General features: G+C 41.5%; 2 protein-coding genes across 4 annotated transcripts; both read right to left on the bottom strand.

Annotated features, from left to right (window-relative positions):
• Positions 1-805: 805 nt before the first annotated feature.
• LOC139419377 (GTPase IMAP family member 8-like) lies at positions 806-7,571 on the bottom strand. The gene is made up of 3 exons (XM_071169320.1): positions 7,447-7,571; positions 2,365-2,972; positions 806-2,023 (listed from the first exon to the last, which is right to left on the bottom strand). The coding sequence occupies exons 2-3, from the start codon at positions 2,939-2,941 to the stop codon at positions 1,173-1,175; spliced, it is 1,428 nt and encodes a 475-aa protein (XP_071025421.1). The 5' UTR covers positions 2,942-2,972; positions 7,447-7,571; the 3' UTR covers positions 806-1,172.
• Positions 7,572-9,150: 1,579 nt separating this feature from the next.
• On the bottom strand, positions 9,151-18,614 carry LOC139419376 (GTPase IMAP family member 7-like). Of its 3 annotated transcripts, XR_011635399.1 has the most exons (5): positions 18,462-18,614; positions 18,268-18,327; positions 10,876-12,688; positions 10,129-10,816; positions 9,151-10,069 (listed from the first exon to the last, which is right to left on the bottom strand). XR_011635399.1 is itself a non-coding variant. In XM_071169319.1 (3 exons), exons 1-3 carry the CDS (start codon positions 18,484-18,486, stop codon positions 11,796-11,798), a joined length of 978 nt encoding a protein of 325 aa, XP_071025420.1. In that variant the 5' UTR covers positions 18,487-18,559; the 3' UTR covers positions 9,151-11,795. The 3 variants fall into 3 exon arrangements, 1 of the variants encoding a protein (XP_071025420.1); XR_011635398.1 differs by having other exon boundaries at positions 9,151-10,905; positions 11,635-12,688; positions 18,462-18,566; XM_071169319.1 differs by having other exon boundaries at positions 9,151-12,688; positions 18,462-18,559.
• Between the last annotated feature and the right edge of the window lie 6,239 nt (positions 18,615-24,853).

The following is a 24,853-nucleotide window of genomic DNA, read 5'->3' as shown; positions in this document are numbered from 1 at the left end:
AATATAGTATTATCACAACATTATCCCAGGACAAACAAAAGACAAGTCCTGCATATTCTCAGAACTTTAAAGTAGAGAGGCTGTTAGAGCCTCTACTGGACAGTGAGTACAGAAACCATTTCCCATATTCTCAGAACTGTAAAGGAGAGAGGCTGTTTGAGCCTCTACTGGACAGTGAGTACAAAAACCATTTCCCATATTCTCAGAAGTGTAAAGGAGAGGCTGTTTGAGCCTCTACTGGACAGTGAGTACAAAAACCATTTCCCATCTGTACAGGACATTTGTTTCACAATAGTTACAATAACACTTTTTACCTGACATTAAAAATGGGCCGTTATTTATTTGGTGTGTATATTTATGAACGATGGCCAGCCATAGGCTGGAGAAATGCTCGCTAACAGGGATGCAAACTAATTTGTGCATTTTAGAGCAATAAGCTTATTGTGCGTACGGACCATTCCTGGAATCTTTTATTTGAGCTATTGAAACATGTGACCAACACTTTACATGTTGCGTTTTATTTAAATTTGTTCAGTATAATTCAAACGATAAAAGAAACCAAACACAATTTTTAAAAATTAAAACACATCTGCATTCTGTGAACTACAAAATGAGATGGAACACCTTGGCCCTCTGTTAATAAATGAGATGGAACACCTTGGCCCTCTGTTAATAAATGAGATGGAACACCTTGGCACTCTGTTAATAAATGAGACAGATTATTTGAGGGATGTGTGATGTTTGTTCAGTCACATCCTTCTCCCCATCTAATCCCTCCCGATTACACCTGTCCTGATAGTCCTGCAATCTCCGATTGCCCTGGTAGTCTAGTCCTGCAGCAAAATTTGTACAATTCTTATATATATATATTTTTTTACCTTTAACTAGGCAAGTCAGTTAAGAACAAATTCTTATTTACAATGACAGCCTAGTGGGTTAACTGCCTGTTCAGGGGCAGAACGACAGATTTGTACCTTGTCAGCTCTGGGATTTAAACTTGCAACCTTGCGGTTACTAGTCCAACTCTCTAACCACTAGGCTACCCTGCCACCCCGTATTATGGTCTATCCACTAACAAGTATCTAGAGCAACATGGGTACCTCGAAAATAACCTTTAAAATGTATCCTCAATTGTCTGTAAATATTTCCAGATGATTAAAATGACCTGTGAATTAGCACATTTGTGAAAGATCGCTGTAATTGTGGGCAGGTTTTTGGGGAAATGTTCTGGCAAGGATGATGGCGTTTTCCAAAAAACGTGTAAAAGATTCACACATTGCTACCCAGATGGCGACCACCCATTTGCAAAAGCGTCTCCAGGCAGTACTCAGCCTATCGCTGTAATCTGTAGCGGTCTCTCTTAGTTCTCGCATGATAGTGCGCGCTATGCCGACAATCTCACCGACATAGGCTGTACCACCATTGACTTGTACCATCTCATCTACCTTCGTAAACAACTCCCTAACCTGCCGTTTGTTGTTCATGGATGTGTTGTTGAAGATACAGTATCTGCCACCACACATTTCCACAAGATTGTTAAGATCCTCGTTTGCCTGTATATTTTGTTCAATGTTTTGGCTGCTGAGTCTATCACCATGTGTGAAAAGAACCACTGCATATTTTAAGGCCTTCTTACCAAATGCCTTTTTGAGTAAGTAAATGATCTCATCATCATTCTTTTCAAACCTGCCCAGCTCAATCACTAAGACAAAAGCGTGCAGCCCCTCTTCAGCGAGCAGGCAACTCTTCATCATCTCATTAAACACATGCTGAGGAGTGTGTTTCCCCTTGGAGAGGCCAGGTGTGTCTATCACCTTGACTTCCCTTCCTGCCACTACTGCTGATTTGGCCTCGCTTTTTTCTGTTACTGAGTTAAAGCTACAGTCAGACCTGAACTGCTCTGATCCTCTCAGACCCAAAATGGTGTTTCCTGATGCACTCTTCCCAACTCCACTTCTGCCCAGTAACACAATTCTTCTCTCAGCTGAGCTCTCCGTGGTGTTTTCTGAATTCATGTTGGAAGCTGATGAAGCTGATGAAGAAGATGAAGAAGATGAAGAAAAAGCAAATTTGTAAAACACTTCTTTTTTTGAGTTAATAGAACGACTGATACTGACAATTGTCTCAATAATGTTATTATATTAATTAATTAATAATGTTATTATATTAATTAATTAATAATGTTATTATATTAATTTATTAATAATGTTATTATATTAATTAATTAATAATTTAATTATATTAATTTATTAATAATGTTATTATATTAATTATCCCCAGATGTCCTTTTCAAATGGAAGACACACTTTAACCCGCTTGTCTTTAACAACTGTTTCTACAGCAACAACATGTTACAGTACTTACCAGTCTTTTGGAGTGATTCTAGTTTGGTCAGAAGATTGTCAACCTGATCACGACTCTCAATCTTATTGTTGAACAGATAGCACCTCCCCTGAAATTTCATCACTGCTTCACGGAAGTCTTTAGCTCCTTCTTCTTGAATCATTTCATCTACTGTCAGCTCATCTGCCATGTCTCCATGTGTCAAAAGGATACAGCTTCTTTCCATTCCATCTTTACCAACTATGTCTTCAATTCTCTCCACGGCTTCTTGCTCTTCCTTTGTGAACCTGTCCACTTTAATTACCACAAGGAAAACACAGGGGACAGGAGATTCCATGGCCCGCTTGCACTCTGCCTCAATCAGTCCATCAGAGCTGTTAGTGCTGAAAATACCCACAGTGTCCACCACAGAGATATTACGACCATTAATTACGCACATTTCTTCTGCACAATCTTTTGTCACAGAGACGAAACTCCGTTTGGACAGAAACGCTTTTCTTCCCAGGATGCTGTTCCCTGATGCACTCTTCCCAACGCCTGTCTTGCCTAACAGGACAATCCTAAGGTGTGGTGATTCTGTCATTCTTGACTCGGCCATCACCTTCCGTCTTAAGATGTCCCGAGGATCACTATAGGAAACAACAAGCGTTAAGCACCTTCAGCAGGTGGAGGTGAGTCATTGATGAGGTTTGCTGAACGAACTGTGAAAAATATTGTTTGTTTATCTGAAGAGAATAAAGTAGAATATCCATAATGATCTATCAATGAAAAATGGGGAGAAAAATGACCAATTTATTTCCCACGGTCAAAATTAAGGATTCAAACAGAAATGTAACCACTCAAATTCATAGACAAGAAATTATTTACCATCATATCAGAATTACAGTTTTAATCATGTTTTGAGGCTATATAGGGTTTCTTACATGTAGTTTGTTTACAGACATTGTAGTAAAAAAAACAACTTATATTTGGGGTTCTGATGCAACAGTTAAACTAAGCTCATGAGGCTAATAAAGTTATACAGTATTTTTCAAGAATCAATGGGTACACATCATTAATATAAAACATTTAAAAAATGGATGTGGTAACTGCTGATTGCCCCTTTAACTAAAGTTACTTTGAAAAGTAGTTAACTAAATCCAAAACCTTTTTTTGGATAAATTATCATATGACAATCTGAATTGTCAGACCACAAATTGCAAGAACAGTTCACGCTGGAGTCAACGTTAAACAGAAAACATTTTAAGTGAGAATGAAGCAGGTCTGATGTTGAAAAAGAAAAGCACGTTATAGCCTACAGATTTTTTTTTAAATTAAGCAAAAAATGTAAACACTGTAGTTCGCGGTAATGTTGGTTCTATATTAACACTTCCAGACATTCGCCAAACATTTTAAATATCAATAACTAATTCACCGTTTGTCACAGAAACACCAAATTATGTATTATATATATTTATTCTATAAACTTTGTACTTTTACAAACTTTGTTTTGAATAAAAGTTTTGATCCAGTTTTCAGTTGATCCAGTTTTGATCCAGTTTTGATTTGATAGAGGGCGTGTCGTCTGTCTAGAGGGCGTGTCGTCTGTCTAGAGAGCGTGTCGTCTGTCTAGAGGGCGTGTCGTCTGTCTAGAGGGCGTGTCGTCTGTCTAGAGGGCGTGTCGTCTGTCTAGAGGGCGTGTCGTCTGTCTAGAGGGCGTGTCGTCTGTCTAGAGGGCGTGTCGTCTGTCTAGAGGGCGTGTCGTCTGTCTAGAGGGCGTGTACATTTAAACTCAGTTTTTCACAATTCCTGACATTTAATACTAGTCTAAATTCCCTGTCTAGGTCAGTTAGGATCACAACTTTATTTTAAGAATGTGAAATGTCAGAATAAAAGTAGAGAAAAATGTATTTCAGCTTTCATCACATTCCCAGTGGGTCAGAAGTTTACATACACTCAATTAGCATTTGGTAGCATTGCTTTTAAATTGTTTAACTTGGGTAAAACATTTCAGGTAGCCTGCCACAAGCTTCCCACAACAAGTTGGGTCAATTTTGGCCCATTCCTTCTGACAGATCTGGTGTAACTGAGTCAAGTTTGTGGACCTCCTTGCTCGTACACACCTTTTCAGTTCTGCCCACAAATTAACTATAGGATTGAGGACAGGGCTTTGTGATGCCACTCCAATACCTTGACTTTGTTGTCCTTGATGAACGAACGCGTCTCCTTCCTGAGCGGTATGACGGCTGCATGGTCCCATGGTGTTTATACTTGCGTATGATTGTTTGTACAGATGAACGTGGTACCTCCAGGATGTACTAGACTTCTGGAGGTCTACAATTTTGTTTCTGAGGTCTTGGCTGATTTATTGTGATTTTCTCATGATGTCAAGCAAAGAGGCACTGAGTTTGAAGGTAGGCCTCCAATTAACTCAAATTATGTCAGTTAGCCTATCAGAAGCTTCTAAAACCATGACATCATTTTCTGGAATTTTCCAAGCTGTTTAAAGGCCCAGTCAACTTAGTGTATGTAAACTTCTGACCCACTTGAATTGTGGAATTCTGACCCATTGTAAACAATTGCTGGAAAAATGAATTGTGTTTTGCGCAAAGTAAATGTCCTAACTGACTTGCCAAAACTATAGTTTGACATTTGTGGAGTGGTTGAAAAACGAGTTTTAATGACTAATGACTCCAACCTAAGTGTACGTAAACTTCCAACTTCAACCTACATGAGTAAGAAAGATACAAAAAGATAATGTGTCACAGCATCATCGGACTGAGCTTGTTGTCATTGCAGACAAATGTGTGCAAAACTGATAGAGACATACCCCAAGCGACTTACAGCTGTAATCGCAGCAAAAGGTGGCGCTACAAAGTATTAACTTAAGGGGGCTGAATAATTTTGCACGCCCAATTTTTCCATTTTTGATTTGTTAAAAAAGTTTGAAATATACAATAAATGTCGTTCCACTTCATGATTGTGTCCCACTTGTTGTTGATTCTTCACAAAAAAATAAAGTTTTATATCTTTATGTTTGAAGCCTGAAATGTGGCAAAAGGTCGCAAAGTTCAAGGGGGCCGAATACTTTCGCAAGGCACTGTAGCAATGCTTGATTCACAGCTCTGTTTATGACTTCAAGCCTTTCAACTCCCGAGATTACACTGGCAATACTAAAGTGCCTATAAGAACATCCAATAGTCAAAGGTATATGAAATACAAATGGTAGAGAGAGAAATAGTCGACGTGTCATAATTCCTATAATAACTACAACCTAAAACTTCCTACCTGGGAATATTGAAGACTCATGTTAAAAGGAACCACCAGCTTTCATATGTTCTCATGTTCTGAGCAAGGAACTGAAACGTTAGCTTTCTTACATGGCACATATTGCACTTTTACTTTCTTCTCCAACACTTTGTTTTTGCATTATTTAAACCAAATTGAACATGTTTCATTATTTATTTGAGACTAAATAGATGTTATTTATGTATTATATTAAGTTAAAATAAGTGTTCATTGTTCATTCAGTATTGTTGTAATTGTCATTATTACAACAACAAAAAAATAATATTTTTTGGACGATTAACCGGTATTGGCTTTTTTGGTCCTCCAATAAAGCAGTATTGAAAAATCATATTTGGTCAACCTCTAGTTTAAACCCTTTCAAACAAATTTTCTTTGAAAGACAGGGTCCTGAAAAAGGGATGTTTCTTTTTTTGCTGAGTTTATATGATTTATATTGCCTGAATACTCAATAATGATTAACACCTCAGGTATGTGTGCTTCTGTCAGGGTTGTGATCAAATGCATGTCCTTTAAAGACAATTTAGCAATTGAACAAAAATCCAATTCAATTTGAAAATGTTCCTAATTGCAAAAGCATGTAACAGAATTTGGGTATTCCAGAACTGTAATTGACATGTAAATAAACATAAACCTGTTTTATGTTTTGAATACTGCAGATAGAATGCTCAGCGTGCCAGAGATGGTACCATTCAGCTTGTCTGGGGATGACAAAGAAGGACTTCAACAAAGCCCAAATAAAAAATGATTGAAAGGGGCCTCTCTGCTGTTAAATTAGAGACGTATAAATAAATGACTGTTGTGCCTTGTAACTACTTTAAAATGTGGAACTGTTGCACTAACAATGCAAACATTGATTTGGCATACAATTTAAGATGGTAACCATTGCACAACTTAATGTAAACATTGTCTAATTTCATATAGAACAAATTGCACTTCAAATTATTTCTTTATAGTTATTACAAATAAATGCATATTTTCACCTTTTTCATCTTTAAATGCAATATTTGAGATTATGTATTAATATCAAATCAAAACTGGATTTTTTCCTCAAAACAAAGGTTGTACAAGTATGCTAGACATTGATTGAATAAATAGTTAGTTCGTTTGAAGTTTCTGTGACAAAGGGTGAATTAGTTATTGATTTATACAATTGTAAATGGCTTTTGGCAAATGCCTGTTCAATGCCTAAGAGTAGGCCACTCTTGGCCATGATTACAGACAACTGTGTGTCTTTTGACACTATATAAACGAGTCATCCCGCAGTGTTTGTGATTATACCCTGATGAAGACAGCTTGGCTGTCGAAACATTGGATATTAAATCTTTGCATCTGAGGTCCTAGAATGTGTTTCTTCTACAATGCCTGTTCAATGCCTGTTCAATGCCGGTTCAATGCCTGTTCAACGTCTGAATATAAAACCAACTTTACCTTTGGTCATGAAGGTTAGGTAAAAGAGAATTGTAGGCTATTTCCTCGGGCGCAACCCAACAACCTCAGCGATTTACCACTTGCTTCAAATTGCAAATGTCTTTTAAAATTATCTTTCTCTTCCTTTCTGACTTCCCCAAGAGACAAACCCCACCCATTGCACGCACTAAAGCGTTGAGCGCTTACTAACGTCTCCGAGTGAACTACAATGTAAATATGATCCACATTGAATGCCCAATGAGACAAATTGTGAACTGTGCTACAGTCACAACTTGATAAACTCTCTCTCGAATTTTACAGCATGCGATTATGAAAAGGAGTCACTCACTAATGATAGGCCAAGCAGCTAATGTTTTAATTAGCTTTGAATAAAATCTTTACACTTACCTATAACAACCTATAATAAGGTCTGATTTATCGGTTAAACATTGTCCACATAACTACTTTCGGTTGTGAATGTTATATAACAACTGCGCAAGAAACTTCCTCCTTTTTCTTTGGTCTTCTTCTGTGAATTTTATATAGCGGTTGGCAACCAACTATAGGGTGCATTACCGCCACCAACTGGACTGGAGTGTGGACCAGAGACAGGGAAGGTCTAAATCCTACCCAATAATCTTGTCTCCCTAAGGAAACTAAATACATAATTCAATACTACTCCTGTTCAACTCCCTATCCCAACCACACCTCTCCCACTACATAGTCCTGTTCAAAGCATGCGCGGACCAACTGTCAAGTGTCTTCACTGACATTTTCAACCTCTCCCTGACCGAGTGTGTAATATCTAAATGTTTTAAGCAGATCACCATAGTCCCTGTGCCCAAGGAAGTGAAGGTAACCTGCCTAAATGATTACCGCCCTATACCACTCACGACGGTAGCCATGAAGTGCTTGTGCTGGTCATGGCTCACATCAACTGCATCCTCCAGGAAACCCTGCTTTGAGTATACATCCTGGTAATCCGTCTGGCCCAGCAGCTTTGTGAATGTTGACCTGTTTAAAAGTTTTGTTCACATAGGCTACCGAGAGCATTGTCATACAGTCATCCAGTACAGCTGGTGCTCTCGTGCATACTTCAGCCTTGAAGTGAGCATAAACGGCATTTAGCTTGTCTGGTAGGCTCGCATCACTGGGCGGCTCGCGGCAGGGTTTCCCTTTGTAGTCCGTAATAGTTTTCAAGCACTGCCACCTCTGACAAGCGTCAGTAGTAGGATTCAATCTTAATCCTGTATTGATGCTTTGCCTGGTTGATGGTTCGTCGGAGGGCATAGCGGGATTTCTTAGAAGCTTCCGGGTTAGAGAGTCCTGCTCTTTGAAAGCGGCAGCTCTACCCTTTAGCTCAGTGCGGATGTTGCTTGTAATCCATGGCTTCTGGTTGGGATATGTACGTACGGTCACTGCAGCGACGACGTCGATACTCTTATTGATGAAGCCAGTGACTGATATGGTGTACTCCTTATCGGAGGAATCCCGGAACATATTCCAGTCTGTGCTGCAAAACAGTCCTGTAGTGTAGCATCCACATCATATGACCACTTCGGTATTGAGCGAGTCACTGGTGCTCCCTGCTTTAGTTTTTGCTTTTAAGCTGGAATCAGGAGGATAGTATTATGGTCAGATTTGCCAAATGGAGGGTGAGGGACAGCTTTGTATGCATCTCTGTGTGTGGAGTAAAGGTGGTGTAGGATTTTTTCCCTCCAGGTTGCACATTTAACATGCTGGTAGAAAACATGACATGGCAATTCCATAAGGAATTGGCAAGACAGTTGAAACAGACTGGCACCCGTGCTAGTGAACTGACATTAGCCAGTTTGACAGTAGGCCTGAATAGATACAGGATCAGATTTGCCTCCGGGGATCAATGTTGATTATTAACGATAATGAATATCTGATCATGAACGATAGGCCAGTATAATTCTGCATCATCTGAGCCCCGAGTTAAAAGCGAAAGGCTTCAAATCAAATCACATTTTAATTGTCACATGCTTCGTAAACAACAGCCATAGACAAACATTGAAATGCTTACTTACGGGCAACAATGCAGAGAACAAGACAATAGATAAATAGAAAAGTAATAATACGTAATAAAAATCAAGTAACTTGTCTGTTTTATCTGTCCGTGTTATTCATTTGTATTTTGGTATAAAGAGAAAATGTAAAACAATAATACATTCGTGCTGAAACATTATAAAACAGTTATAACCAATGTGGTCCTCATTACAGTCATATATTTACAAAATACAGTATATGAAAAGAGTAAAAACGCTAAAAACAATATATACATACCACATACTTGCATGAATGATTATTACAATACAAACATTCCCATATTGAACATTCTGTATTCTCTGAAACACACTAATTCCTTTGATACAGTAGTATTATCAAATGGGCAGTGGCCTCCATTCGCTATTTGTGACATGTATTTTCTACCCTGCCCCTGTTCCTGCCCATTTGATCATGAGCCATACTAAATCAAAACTAATTGAATATATTAGTAAAGATTATATTTATTTGAGAATAGTCTGATGGGTGAAAATATGATCACTTGATGAGGGAAAAGCTGTGCAGCCTGAGGCATTTTGCATAACCGGCTGACAAAATGTCATGACTGCCACAGCTTTAGTAGGAAGTTCCTATAGACCGCTGAGTTGTTTTCCTTCAGAGTCAGTGAACAGGTACAACAGGTACCAGGTCATAACATCTACAGAAAAGACAGGAATGCCAATGGTGGAGGTGTTGGTGTTTATATTCAGAACCACATTCCTGTCAAGATTATTCAGATCCATCAGATGTAGTGATCATAATATAATATCCATGTCTAGGAAAACCAAATTTGCAAAGACAAAAATTGTGTCATGTGGTCATAAAATAGGTTTTGCAGTGTCGAATATGTGAACAATATTTGTTGATCTGACGTGTGTAATGAGTAAAAACCCTCATTGTTTTTTGCACAGCCTGTACACACTTCATCAGTCTCTCATTCACAATTTGACAAGCAAACCATTTCCTGGCAGAATCCCCCGTGTGGCCGTAACGCCCCCTAAACAAATCCACGTCTTTTGTGGCCAGTGGCCGTTGCGCCCTTGGGCTGAATATTATAATCCCCTTCTTCCGGCTGCCAATCACTGTGCTCCAAAGCACCTCTCACTCACATGGCTCTCTCAGATGGCTCTCTCATAAAAATCTACATTTTTATTAGCCAATGCCTGTCACACGATTGTGTCCTTCTCACAGGCATCTCACCTAAGAAGTAAGCTACAAGTGAAGACAGACACATCGGGGACACAACTGCACACGTCCCTCTTATCCAATTCCGAGGCGCATATATTAGATGTTAAAAGAACTGTGCACATTTACTTTTCGTCAGCCAACAAAATGAGTAGGTCTAACGAACAGCAACAGCACTAGCCCATATCAATCTACTATCCCCAATAGTACAAAAGTCAACCTATTCCATTGGTCAACTTGTCTTTCTGTGCGAGAAAGACATATTGCAAACATAGTCTGGGACAGTTGTGGAATGAGATAGATCCCAAATTAATACAACCACTTACATCAACAACAACAAAAATTACGCAATGTGGCTGATGCAACAGATCAGAATGTTTAGCTTAAAATGTGATAACCTATTAGGCTATTTCTTCACATTATAAGGGAAGCAATGTGCACACCTCAGTAAGCATGAATGTCCCATTATCAGTAAACACTATTATCAAAACAGACCCTGCTTATGTATGTAGTTAGGCTCTACACCCTGCTTATGTATGTAGTTAGGCTCTACACCCTGCTTATGTATGTAGTTAGGCTCTACACCCTGCTTATGTATGTAGTTAGGCTTTATACCTGTTGAAAAGCAGATTAATGTGCTTTGTTTTAAGAAGTTATTTGGACACTTAGTTGTGATACAAATCTTATCAGAGCAAATAGGCCTGTGGGCTAGGCTACATGAGGTGTGCAACTATGATTTGAAGAAGAAAAAGGCATGCGCTGTTTCTTGCTGCACACAAGCTGGGTATCAAGTGATAATACACCATTCACATGTGATTGGCTAATATTGTCACCCATCAGACTATTCTTGATTTAATCTTGTCTTTACTAAATGACATATGTGTGAAATGTATTTTGACTTAGAATGGACCATTATCAGGCACCTGTATCGAAACAGGGGGAATAAATATATGTCATCTCTGCACTTAAATAGCGAATGGAGGACGCTTTTTCCTGTGGTTCATTTTTATGCTAGTCAGGTAATCTATACTCCTGTTGTAAAGATAAGCAATGTGCTTAATATTAGGAAATTTGAGAAATAAATACAGTAGGCCTACTCTATAGAGAGCTGATGGGATCCTCCTCTTTTTAATAGACGCCATCACTCTGTTTTCTCACGCAATTGCATAGCCTATAGAAATGTTGAGCAACATGAGCTCTCATGAAGTGTTTGATTAGATTTTCCATTACATTTGTATTGATGTCAGAGAGATTAGAGAGACAATAGAGTGCTGAGTACCAGGTAGTTAACAAGTTTGGTTGACTACTAACGACTAGCATCAGAGCTTGGAGAACCCGAATTACCGTGACTAAACGGTCATGTGGAATTTGACTGAGGTCCATAACCTATGACTGCCTAGTCACCGTTACAGCCATAGTTATGTATATTATGTATTTCTGGCGGCGGCTAATTGGGGATAAAATACTCAAATCAATCAATCCATTCGTTTCCAGATTAGGCTATGCTATGCATATTGCTTAATGGAACCCTCTAAATTCTCAAAATCTGGGATCTGTTCAATAAGCTGTCGTGCATCTTTTTGTAAAGCAGAAAAGTAACGCTTTGTCTCTTTCAGGTCCCTGTCTCTATTGATCTCCAGCTGTCTGATTCTGTTTTCCTTCTCCAGGACCGTCTCCTCAAGAGTTAGATTTTCAATCAGCAGTGCTCTCAGAGCTTCCTCGTATCTAGCTAGTAATGATGCCTCCTTTTCCTGCATTTTCTTCTCAAAGATATCCCTGACCTTCCTTTCCCTATCAGCAAGCATTTCGTTTACTTGTTGATATGTGTAATTTGTGTAGTAGCTACCCTGATTTGCCTTAATCATTTCATCTATCTTGTCAAAGAGTTTCAGCACTTGGGTACGGTCACTTTTTTCCATATTGTTGAAGACATGGTATCTATTCCCTAACCTCTGCAGAATTTTTCTGAATTCCTCATTTGCCTCTTCCAACATTTTCTCAATCCCTCCTTCAGCACAGGTAAAAAGGATCATGGTGTGCTTCTCTGCATCTTTCCCAAATATTTCCTCAAGTTTCTGTACTGTGCTCATCTCCTCCCTGGTGATGGGACCTACTTTAATGACAACTATGATGGCATGGGGACCAGGTGCTGACATGTTGACACACTTAGCTATCTCTCTCTTCACTGTCAATTCAGGCAGATTTGTGTCTAATAGACCAGGTGTATCGACTACGGTGACCTGTCTGTCTCCCACCTCCCCTGTCTCTTTAGAACACTCTTTGGTGACAGATGACATACGACCAGCTGATCTGAAGGCATCTCTCCCCAGGATGGTGTTGGCTGAAGAACTCTTCCCAGCACCAGTCTTCCCCACCAGCACTATTCTGGTCATGAACACTAGGAGAGAACAAAAAAGGAGTACAGAGTCACATACGCCTCACGCAACTATTACTCCTTGAGTAAGTGAATGGACACACGAGCGGTATTGATTGATAAACAACTGAGCCACATATTAATGATCCATTTATTCTGTGTATAAATGCACAGTTAAGCAATGAGAACGGGATAGGGATTATCGTGTGAATAACTTCCAACTAAGGGCTGTTCTATGGCGCGGAGCAAAAAAAAGGTCATTCAAACGGGGAATGAAACGAGTGATTTAACTACACATGGTTGATGATATTACTAGTTTATCTAGCTTATCTAGTTTATCTAGCTTGTCCTGCGTTGCATATAATCGATGTGGTGCCTGTTAATTTATCATTGAATCACAGCCTACTTCACCAAACGGAAGGTGATTTAACAAGCGCATTCACAAAAAAAGCACTGTCGTTGGCACCAATGTACCATAAACATCAATGCCTTTCTTAAAATCAATACACAAGTATATATTTTTAAACCTGAATATTTAGTTAATATTGCCTGCTAACATGAATTTCTTATAACGAGGGAAATTGTGTCACTTCTCTTGTGTTCAGTGCAAGCAGTTAGTCTAGTCTGGTTGCTGCCCTGGCTCGTTGAGAACTGTGTGAAGACCATTTATTCCTAACAAAGACCGTAATTCATTTGCCAGAATTGTACATACAGTGCCTTGCGAAAGTATTCGGCCCCCTTGAACTTTGCGACCTTTTGCCACATTTCAGGCTTCAAACATAAAGATATAAAACTGTATTTTTTTGTGAAGAATCAACAACAAGTGGGACACAATCATGAAGTGGAACGACATTTATTGGATATTTCAAACTTTTTTAACAAATCAAAAACTGAAAAATTGGGCGTGCAAAATTATTCAGCCCCCTTAAGTTAATACTTTGTAGCGCCACCTTTTGCTGCGATTACAGCTGGAAGTCGCTTGGGGTATGTCTCTATCAGTTTTGCACATCGAGAGACTGACACTTTTTCCCAAATCCTCCTTGCAAAACAGCTCGAGCTCAGTGAGGTTGGATGGAGAGCATTTGTGAACAGCAGTTTTCAGTTCTTTCCACAGATTCTCGATTCAGGATTCAGGAAATGTGGCAAAAGGTCGCAAAGTTCAAGGGGGCCGAATACTTTCGCAAAGGCACTGTAATTATGACATAACATTGAAGGTTGTGCAATGTAACAGCAATATCTAGACTTAGGGATGCCGCCCGTCTGATAAAATACAGAACGGTTCCGTATTTCACACATAATTCCTATAATAACTAAAACTTCTTACCTGGGAATATTGAAGACTCATGTTAAAAGGAACCACCAGCTTTCATATGTTCTCATGTTCTGAGCAAGGAACTTTAAACCAAATTGAACATGTTTCATTATTTATTTGAGGCTAAATTGATTTAATTTATGTATTATATTAAGTTAAAATAAGTGTTCATTCAGTATTGTTGTAATTGTCATTATTACAAATAAATAAACAAATTTTAAAAAAAATCGGCCGATTAATCGGTATCTGCTTTTTTTGGTCCTCCAATAATCGGTATCGGCGCTGAAAAATCATAATCGGTCGACCTCTATTCTTAACTGCTTCTAACCCGAAGCCATAAGAACTGCTAATCAAATGCCTGCCTGGACTATTTGCACCCCCCCCCCCTCCCCCTATACGCTGCTGCTACTCTCTGTTATTATCAATGCATAGTCACTTAAAAAACGCTACCTGCATCTATATATTACCTCAATTACCTTGACTAACCGTGCCCCTGCACATTGACTCTCTACCGTAATACCATGTATATAGTCTCCACATTGACTCTGTACCAGTACCCCCTGTATATAGCCTCCACATTGACTCTGTACCGGTACCCCCTGTATATAGCCTCCACATTGACTCTGTACCTGTACCCCCTGTATATAGCCTCCACATTGACTCTGTACCGTAATACCCTGTATATAGCCTCCACATTGACTCTGTACCGGTACCCCCTGTATATAGCCTCCACATTGTCTCACATTGACAGTGTCTCCTGACCCCTCCTGTCTCAGCCTCCAGTATTTATGCTGCAGTAGTTTATGTGTCGGGGGGCTAGGGTCAGTTTGTTATATCTGGAGTACTTCTCCTGTCCTATTCGGTGTCCTGTGTGAATCTAAGTGTGCGTTCTCTAATTCTCTCCTTCTCTCTTTCTTTCTCTCTCTCGGAGGACCTGAGCCCTAGGACCATGCCCCAGGACAACCTGACATGATGACTCCTTGCTGTCCCCAGTCTACCTGACCGTGCTGCTGCTCCAGTTTCAACTGTTCTGCCTTATTATTATTCGACCATGCTGGTCATTTATGAACATTTGAACATCTTGGCCATGTTCTGTTATAATCTCCACCCGGCACAGCCAGAAGAGGACTGGCCACCCCACATAGCCTGGTTCCTCTCTAGGTTTCTTCCTAGGTTTTGGCCTTTCTAGGGAGTTTTTCCTATCCACCGTGCTTCTACACCTGCATTGCTTGCTGTTTAGGGTTTTAGGCTCGGTTTCTGTACAGCACTTTGAGATATCAGCTGATGTACGAAGGGCTATATAAATAAATTTGATTTGATTTGATTGACTCTGTACCGGTACCCCCTGTATATAGCCTCCACATTGACTCTGTACCGGTGCCCCCTGTATATAGTCTCCACATTGACTCTGTACCGGTACCCCCTGTATATAGTCTCCACATTGACTCTGTAGCGTAACACCCTGTATATAGCCTCCACATTGACTCTGTACCTGTACCCCCTGTATATAGCCTCGACATTGACTCTGTACTGGTACCCCCTGTATATAGCCTCCACATTGACTCTGTACCAGTACCCCCTGTATATAGCCTCCACATTAACTCTGTACCGGTACCCCCTGTATATAGCCTCCACATTGACTCTGTACCAGTACCCCCTGTATATAGCCTCCACATTGACTCTGTACCGGTACCCCCTGTATATAGCCTCCACATTAACTCTGTACCGGTACCCCCTGTATATAGCCTCCACATTGACTCTGTACCAGTACCCCCTGTATATAGCCTCCACATTGACTCTGTACCGGTACCCCCTGTATATAGCCTCCACATTGACTCTGTACTGGTACCCCCTGTATATAGCCTCCACATTGACTCTGTACCGGTACCCCCTGTATATAGTCTCCACGTTGACTCTGTACCGGTACCCCCTGTATATAGTCTCCACATTGACTCTGTACCGGTACCCCCTGTATATAGTCTCCACATTGACTCTGTACCGGTACCCCCTGTATATAGCCACCACATTGACTCTGTACCGGTACCCCCTGTATATAGTCTCCACATTGACTCTGTACCGGTACCCCCTGTATATAGTCTCCACATTGACTCTGTACCGGTACCCCCTGTATATAGCCACCACATTGACTCTGTACCGGTACCCCCTGTATATAGTCTCCACATTGACTCTGTACCGGTACCCCCTGTATATAGCCTCCACATTGACTCTGTACCGGTACCCCCTGTATATAGCCACCACATTGACTCTGTACCGGTACCCCCTGTATATAGTCTCCACATTGACTCTGTACCGGTACCCCCTGTATATAGCCTCCACATTGACTCTGTACCGGTACCCCCTGTATATAGCCTCCACATTGACTCTGTACCGGTACCCCCTGTATATAGCCTCCACATTGACTCTGTACTGGTACCCCCTGTATATAGTCTCCACATTGACTCTGTACTGGTACCCCCTGTATATAGCCACCACATTGACTCTGTACCGGTACCCCCTGTATATAGTCTCCACATTGACTCTGTACTGGTACCCCCTGTATATAGTCTCCACATTGACTCTGTACTGGTACCCCCTGTATATAGCCACCACATTGACTCTGTACTGGTACCCCCTGTATATAGTCTCCACGTTGACTCTGTACCGGTACCCCCTGTATATAGTCTCCACGTTGACTCTGTACCGGTACCCCCTGTATATAGTCTCCACATTGACTCTGTACCGGTACCCCCTGTATATAGTCTCCACATTGACTCTGTACCGGTACCCCCTGTATATAGCCACCACATTGACTCTGTACCGGTACCCCCTGTATATAGTCTCCACATTGACTCTGTACCGGTACCCCCTGTATATAGCCTCCACATTGACTCTGTACCGGTACCCCCTGTATATAGCCACCACATTGACTCTGTACCGGTACCCCCTGTATATAGTCTCCACATTGACTCTGTACCGGTACCCCCTGTATATAGCCTCCACATTGACTCTGTACCGGTACCCCCTGTATATAGCCTCCACATTGACTCTGTACCGGTACCCCCTGTATATAGCCTCCACATTGACTCTGTACTGGTACCCCCTGTATATAGTCTCCACATTGACTCTGTACTGGTACCCCCTGTATATAGCCACCACATTGACTCTGTACTGGTACCCCCTGTATATAGTCTCCACGTTGACTCTGTACCGGTACCCCCTGTATATAGTCTCCACATTGACTCTGTACCGGTACCCCCTGTATATAGTCTCCACATTGACTCTGTACCGGTACCCCCTGTATATAGCCACCACATTGACTCTGTACCGGTACCCCCTGTATATAGTCTCCACATTGACTCTGTACTGGTACCCCCTGTATATAGTCTCCACATTGACTCTGTACCGGTACCCCCTGTATATAGCCTCCACATTGACTCTGTACCGGTACCCCCTGTATATAGCCTCCACATTGACTCTGTACCGGTACCCCCTGTATATAGCCTCCACATTGACTCTGTACCGGTACCCCCTGTATATAGCCACCACATTGACTCTGTACCGGTACCCCCTGTATATAGCCTCCACATTGACTCTGTACCGGTACCCCCTGTATATAGTCTCCACATTGACTCTGTACTGGTACCCCCTGTATATAGTCTCCACATTGACTCTGTACCGGTACCCCCTGTATATAGCCTCCACATTGACTCTGTACCGGTACCCCCTGTATATAGCCTCCACATTGACTCTGTACCGGTACCCCCTGTATATAGCCTCCACATTGACTCTGTACCGGTACCCCCTGTATATAGTCTGACTATTGTTATTTTACTGCTGCTCTTTAGTTATTTGTTACTTTTATTTATTTATTTCTTTTTGCTTCTTTTTTTAAAAACGGCATTGTTGGTTATAGGCTTGTAAAGTAAGCATTTCACTGTAAGGTCTATCTATACCTGCTGTATTCGGCACGTGACAAATAACATTTGATTTGAACTCCCTGCTATCAACCAATCACCATCCAGGATACAAAACAACTTGCGCATTATACAACCTTATAGTACTTTGTTTTGTTAAAATTAGAAGTGATCAGTTATAGATTCATAATACCGTTGTGTAGAAAGGATTAACAAATTAAACTACATTAAAATACAATTAAATTAAATAGTGACAAATTAACACGTTCATTAATATTATTGTAATTGTTACATGAATATGGATGTTTTTCTTCAACTGATAGAGGCTTCTGGAAAAAAACAAAGATTTCCTGCAAAAATAGATGGGTAATTCTTACAATTGGGACGTCCACCACCAATGCTGGACCTTCTCTGTCCTCCTGTCAGCAGAGAATCTTCTGCAAAAGATAAAATTATTCTAATGAAAAATAACCCATAATAATAATTTAATACTATTACACATGAGAAAATTGAGAGGCCAGTTTGTGAGAAGTATTCTAATAGATGCATAGTGCATTGTCAAATGACTCACCGTCGGTCGGTTTAGAAGATGCCATTGAGAATTTAAATAACACACGTCCGTGAATTTACTAAAAGACAGCACAGTATGAAGACAGGCTAAAACTCCTTAACCAATAGAAATCCGTGATCACGCTTGACGATTTGGGCAGCTAAACTCCTGCGCAGAATCACGTCATCCGTCATCAAGTGAAACCGTCGTTTCGCGACGAATTGCGCATGTGCAGGCCGTCAAAGACACTCTTTCGATATAAGTTATTTTTTGACGAAAATAAAAACGTGTCAGTTTGTCACTTTCACGAAGTTTGAGTAATAACATGTTCAAATACTTGAGATTGGTTCGAATCTAGGTTGTGTGCCTTTCAGATTTAGAGAAAATTAAAGAATATTAAGAATATTTCAATTCTCTCATTGTTCTCAAACCCGAATCCCCGGCCTGGTCTAATTTTGCGCCTCTGGGTTTAAGAAAACTCTGTGATTTTACCATCCCATCGGCTGATTACGATCCTCTGAAATGGTTAACTGCACCATTACACGGAGTACTGCAACGGTGCGGGTAGGCCTACAGTACTTAGTCAGGCCTACTAAGAAGCCCGTGTAAAAAAAAACATTATCGTAAAGGATAAATATGTCACATTCATATAATGCAGAGGATGCTTGATCAAATAAATAAACAGTGCTTAGCAAGAGTTTTTAATCTGAGTAGAGTTTTCTTTGTATAATAGATATTAACCTACCACAGGAGTTTATTACAGTCTCCTTAACCACAGACATCCTGTTCCAGCCCAGCCTCACGTTCAATTCGCGCATCCTGTTCAACTAAAGGTTTCTGTTGCAACTGAGATGCAGAAACAATGCAGCAGAGATTCGCCATATAAAGCAGAATATTAAGCCCTGTGAAAAAGTTGGTAACAAAAATGACAAAAAACGTTCTCATTGAGTTTCCAAGTGCACACAATATTGATGGAAGGGGGGTAAAACTGGGCTTTGGTTTATAAGTAATTATTGTTCAACAGGGATGGACCTCTTGTGCTAGCCTGGAAAAATCTGTTCATAATAACATTCCACTCCTTCAAATCAAATCAAGTTTTATTTGCACTGAATACAACCAGTGAAATGCTTACTTACGAGCCCTTTCCAAAAAATGCAGAGTTAAAAGGTAAAAATAATAATAACTAGCACAAAAAAATATATATTAACACAATAAAATAAGAATAACGAGGCTTTACAGTGTATTAGTATTCAGACCCCTTGACTTTTTCCACAATTTGTTATGTCAGGAAGCAAGTTCAGGGAGTGCATCATTTAAAAAGCAATGACCAAAACAAGTAACATGAACAACGCACAGACAAGAAACAGAAACAATGACTCCTGGGGAAGGAACCAAAGGGAGTGACATATATAGGACAGGAAATCAAGGAAGTGATGGAGTCCAGGGGAGTCTGATGACGTGCAGGTGTAACGATGGTGACAGGTGTGCACCATAATGAGCAGCCTGGTGACCTAGAGGACGGAGAGGGAGCACACGTGACAACAGCCTTATTCTAAAATTGATTAAATAGTTGTTTTAACCTCATCAATCACAATACCTCATAATGACATCACAATACCCCATAATGACACCACAATACCCCATAATGACATCACAATACCTCATAATGACAAAAGCAACAAAAAAAAGCTTATTTACTTAAGTATTCAGACCCTTTGCTGTGAGACTCGAAATTGAGCTCAGGTGCATCCTGTTTCCATTGATCATCCTTGAGATGTTTCTACAACTTGATTGGAGTCCACCTGTGGTAAATGAAATTGATTGGACATGATTTGGAAAGGCACACACCTGTCTATATAAGGTCACACAGTTGACAGTGCATGTCAGAGCAAAAGTCAAGCCATGAGGTCGAATGAATTGTCTGTAGAGCTCCGCGGCAGGATTGTGTCGGGGGCACAGATCTGGGGCAGGGCACCAAAACATTTCTGCAGCATTGAAGGTCCCCAAGAACACAGTGGCCTCCATCATTCTTAAATGGAAGAAGTTTGGAACCACCAAGACTCTTTCTAGAGCTGACCGCCTGTTAGAGTGATGGTCACTCTGATAGAGCTCCAGAGTTCCTCTGTGGAGGTGGGGGAACCTTCCAGAAGGACAACCATCTCTGCAGCACTCCACCAATCAGGCCTTTATGGTAGAGTGGCCAGACGGAAGCCACTCCTCAGTAAAAGGCACATGACAGCCCACTTGGAGTTTTCCAAAAGGCACCTAAAGGACTCTCAGACCATGAGAAACAAGATTCTCTGGTCTGATGAAATCAAGATTGAACTCTTTGGCCTGAATGCCAAGCGTCACATCTGGAGGAAACCTGACACCATCCCTATGGTGAAGCATGGTGGTGGCAGCATCATATTGTGGGGATGTTTTTCAGAGGCAGCGACCGTGAGACTATTCAGGTCCCAGGGAAAGATGAACGGAGCAAAATGCAGAGAGATCCTTGATGAAAACCTGCTCCAGAGCACTCAGGACCTCAGACTAGGGTGAAGGTTCACCTTCCAACAAGACAATGACCTAAGCACACAGCCAAGACAACGCAGGAGTGGCTTCAGGACACGTCTCTGAATGTCCTTGAGTGGCCCAGCCAGAGCCCGGACTTGAACCCAATCGAACATCTCTGGAGAGACCTGAAAATAGTCGGGAGATGCTCCCCATCCAACTTTCAGAGCTTGAGAGGATCCTGTAGAGAAGAATGGGATAAACTCCCCAAATACGGTTTCTATAAACCTGTTTTTGCTTTATCAACATGGGGTATTGTGTGTGGATGGGAGCTCGGGAGCTCAGTCCCTGTAATGTACTGGGCCGTACGCACTACCCTCTGCCTTTGCGGTCAGATGCAGATCAGTTGCCATATCAAGGGGTAATGCAGCCAGTCAAGATGCTCTCAATGGTGCAGGGGGAAGAGGTTTTGTTGTGCCCTCTTCACATTTGTGTTTTTGTGTTTATGTGTGGACCATGATAGGTCCTTAGTGATGTGGACACCGAGCAACCTGAAGCTCTCGACCCGCCCCGTCGATGTGAATGGGGGCGTCCTTGGCCCTCCATTTCCTGTACTCAGCTCCTTTGTCTTGCTGACGTTGCTGTCCTTGCATCACACTGTCAGGACTCTGATCTCCTCCCTATAGGCTGTCTCATAGTCATCGATGATAAAGCCTAACGCCGTTGTGTCGTCGGTACACTTAATGATGGTGTTGGAGTCGTGCCCAGCCACGCAGTCGTGGTTGAACAGGAAGTACAGGAGGCGACTAAGCACATACCTCTGAGGGGCCCCTATGTTGAGGATCAGCGTGGCAGATGTGTAATTGCCTACACTTACCACCTGGGGGCGGCCCTTCAGGAAGTCCAGGATCCAGTTGCAGAGGGAGATTCAGTCCCAGGGTCCTTAGATAGGTGATGAGCTCGGAGGTCACTATGGTGTTGAACGCTGAGCTGCATTCAATGAACACCATTCGTATGTAGGTGTTGCTTTTGTCCAGGTGGGGAGGGCAGTGTGGAGTGCAATAGAGATGGCATCATCTTGTGGATCTGTTGGGGCTCTATGCGAAGTGGAGTGGGTCTAGGGTTTCTGGGCTGTGAGCCATAACAAGCCTTTCGAAGCATTTCATGGCTACAGATGTGAGTGTTACGGGTCGGTAGTCATTTAGACAGGTTACCTTGGCGTTCTTGGCCACTGGGACTATGGTTGTCTGCTTGAAACGTAGGTATTACAGACTGGGTCAGGGAGAGGTTGAAAATGTCAGTGAAGACACTTGCCAACTGAGTACGATTCCTGGTAATCCGTCTGGCCTTGCGGCCTTAACCTGTTTAAAGGTCTTGCTCACATTGACATTGGCTACGGAGAGTGTGTTAACTTGTTTAGTTTAGTTTTTTGTACCTAACATTGAATGGCTAACAAATATAAATTACTGTTATACAACAACTGTAGGCATATTCTGCTATGTATGTAGAGGCTTTCTAAAGAGGACTACAGTCGTTTGAGGCTTTACTACACATGCAAACTCTTATTCAGCATGTTATAGCACTTGTTTTATAAATTATTATGCTTGTTCAAGAAAGCTGTCTGTTCCCATCTGAGGTTTCCTTGTCTATCTGCTTTCTCTAGACACAAATGTTGTTCCAAGCAAGCATACATACCTTACAATGCAGATCTTTCTGGAATATATTACTGAAACTGTAATATCTTGCCATTGTCATTCTATTCACGATAATTTTGTTATGCCATTATTTCAAGTCTGGTTTTGGGCGTAAGAGGGAACTATGGACGGTTTGTCAGTATCGGGGAGGAAAGTGGTTGTTCTATTCTGTTCCCTGAATACATTGAATACATTGAATACACTGGATTGTGATGAACTGAACATGGATCTCTGCTGTTCTCTGTTGGATTTAAACGGTACTGCATGTCTTCTCAACCAAATACAGTGGTAAATACTGTCAGATGGCTTAGTGTACATCAACTATGGGGGAAAAATTCCAGTAACTTTCCCCAAATTCCCTGTTTTTCCAGAATACACTACTCACTGTAATATAGGGGGGGGGGGGGGGGACAAGGCTACTTCCTGGCTGGGACAAGGCTACTTCCTGTATCAACCACTCTGCAGCTTGCTATATGTAGTTCCCACCGTGTTGACTTGTACCACCACAGGCCTCTATTTTATATCAGGGCCTATGTTCACAGTGAGTCAGTGTAGGAGTGGTGATCTAGGATCAGACCTAGGATCAGGTCTCAGAGTAGGAGTGGTGGTCTAGGATCAGGTCTCAGAGTAGGAGTGGTGATCTAGGATCAGGTTTCAGAGTAGGAGTGGTGATCTAGGATCAGGTCTAGGATCAGGTCTCAGAGTAGGAGTGGTGACCTAGGATCAGGTCTCAGAGTAGGAGTGGTGATCTAGGATCAGGTCTCAGGGTAGAAGTGGTGGTCTAGGATCAGGTCTTGGATCAGGTATAGGATCAGGTCTCAGGGTAGGAGTGCTGATCTAGGATCAGGTCTCAGGGTAGGAGTGGTGATCTAGGATCAGGTCTCAGGGTAGGAGTGGTGATCTAGGATCAGGTCTAGGATCAGGTCTCAGAGAAGGAGTGGTGAACTAGGATCAGGTCTCAGGGTAGAAGTGGTGGTCTAGGATCAGGTCTAGGATCAGGTATAGGATCAGGTCTCAGGGTAGGAGTGCTGATCTAGGATCAGGTCTCCGGGTAGGAGTGGTGGTCTAGGATCAAGTCTCAGGGTAGGAGTGGTAATCTAGGATCAGGTCTCAGGGTAGCAGTGGTGGTCTAGGATCAGGTCTTGGATCAGGTCTCAGTGTAGGAGTGGTGATCTAGGATCAGGTCCACAAAATCATATTCATTATGATCTAAAATACAAAACTGGAAGGATGCAGTTTAAAAGTATTTGAAGCAAAACAATAGACAACCAAATTCATTACACAGAGAAACAGACCATGTGTTTTTTCTATCTTGATAATGCCTTGTTTCTAAATATCAACTGAGTAACAGGCATGGATCCTTAGCCTCCCTGTTCCTCTTCCTGTAAAGACAGATGGAAAGAGGGAGAGAGAGATCAATAAAGATGGATGAATGAACAGAGAGAGAACTGGTGGGGAAAGAGAGACCACTGTTTACACCCTCCATTAACCAGATTACACAGGCCAAGAGGAGGGAGAGGAGACAGAACTGGTGGGTGAAGAGAGACCACTGTTTACACCCTCCATTAACCAGAGTAGACAGGCCAAGAGGAGGGAGAGAGGACAGAACTGGTGGGTGAAGAGAGACCACTGTTTACTCCCTCCATTAACCAGAGTACACAGGCCAAGAGGAGGGAGAGGAGAAGCAGAAGTGATCTATTCATCGTCACATGATCCTCCTGATTTAAAAAAAATCTAAGTGGTGTCTGAGGTCATCTACCAGACATTTATGTCTGAGAGGAAACGGACCATTAGGGCTGGAACTGTGTTCCAAATGGCACCCTATTCCCTATATTTAGTTCATTACTTTTGACCAGAGACCATTTGGGAAAATATCATGATGTGTGTTGAAGGAAATATATTGGTAGGCAGCTTAGGTCTGTATGTATTGGTCACACACTCTGTTATAAACACAGAAGATTACATGTAGAATTGGAGCTTCAGGTGAATTAGGCCTTCATGGTAATCTTAGTTAAAGGATCCAGACTGAATGAAACAAAGTATCAAGCAATCGAACTGAGCTGTAAAGTAACACAATTCAACCTAATGGAGTTATAGACCCACTCAGGCTGGTTATAGACCTACTCAGGCTGGTTATAGACCCACTCAGGCTGGTTAAAGACCTACTCAGGCTGGTTATAGACCTACTCAGGCTGGTTATAGACCTACTCAGGCTGGTTATAGTCC

This window comes from Oncorhynchus clarkii, chromosome 10 (genome assembly GCF_045791955.1).
Source record: "Oncorhynchus clarkii lewisi isolate Uvic-CL-2024 chromosome 10, UVic_Ocla_1.0, whole genome shotgun sequence".
NCBI classification, from domain to species: domain Eukaryota; kingdom Metazoa; phylum Chordata; class Actinopteri; order Salmoniformes; family Salmonidae; genus Oncorhynchus; species Oncorhynchus clarkii.
This window is presented reverse-complemented; position numbering and strand designations above follow the sequence as displayed.

What these genes read in the sequence shown, in the direction of transcription:
- LOC139419377 (XM_071169320.1), bottom strand. Translation starts at nt 2,941, where the DNA reads ATGGCCGAGTCAAGAATGACAGAATCACCACACCTTAGGATTGTCCTG. An exon ending in AGAATCACTCCAAAAGACTG is followed by an intron (nt 2,024 to 2,364) that starts GTAAGTACTGTA and finishes CAGCTTCATCAG; the next exon opens with CTTCCAACATGAATTCAGAA.
- LOC139419376 (XM_071169319.1), bottom strand. Translation starts at nt 18,486, where the DNA reads ATGGCATCTTCTAAACCGACCGACG. An exon ending in ATCTTCTAAACCGACCGACG is followed by an intron (nt 18,328 to 18,461) that starts GTGAGTCATTTG and finishes TATCTTTTGCAG; the next exon opens with AAGATTCTCTGCTGACAGGA. An exon ending in TGGTGGTGGACGTCCCAATT is followed by an intron (nt 12,689 to 18,267) that starts GTAAGAATTACC and finishes GTTCTCTCCTAG; the next exon opens with TGTTCATGACCAGAATAGTG.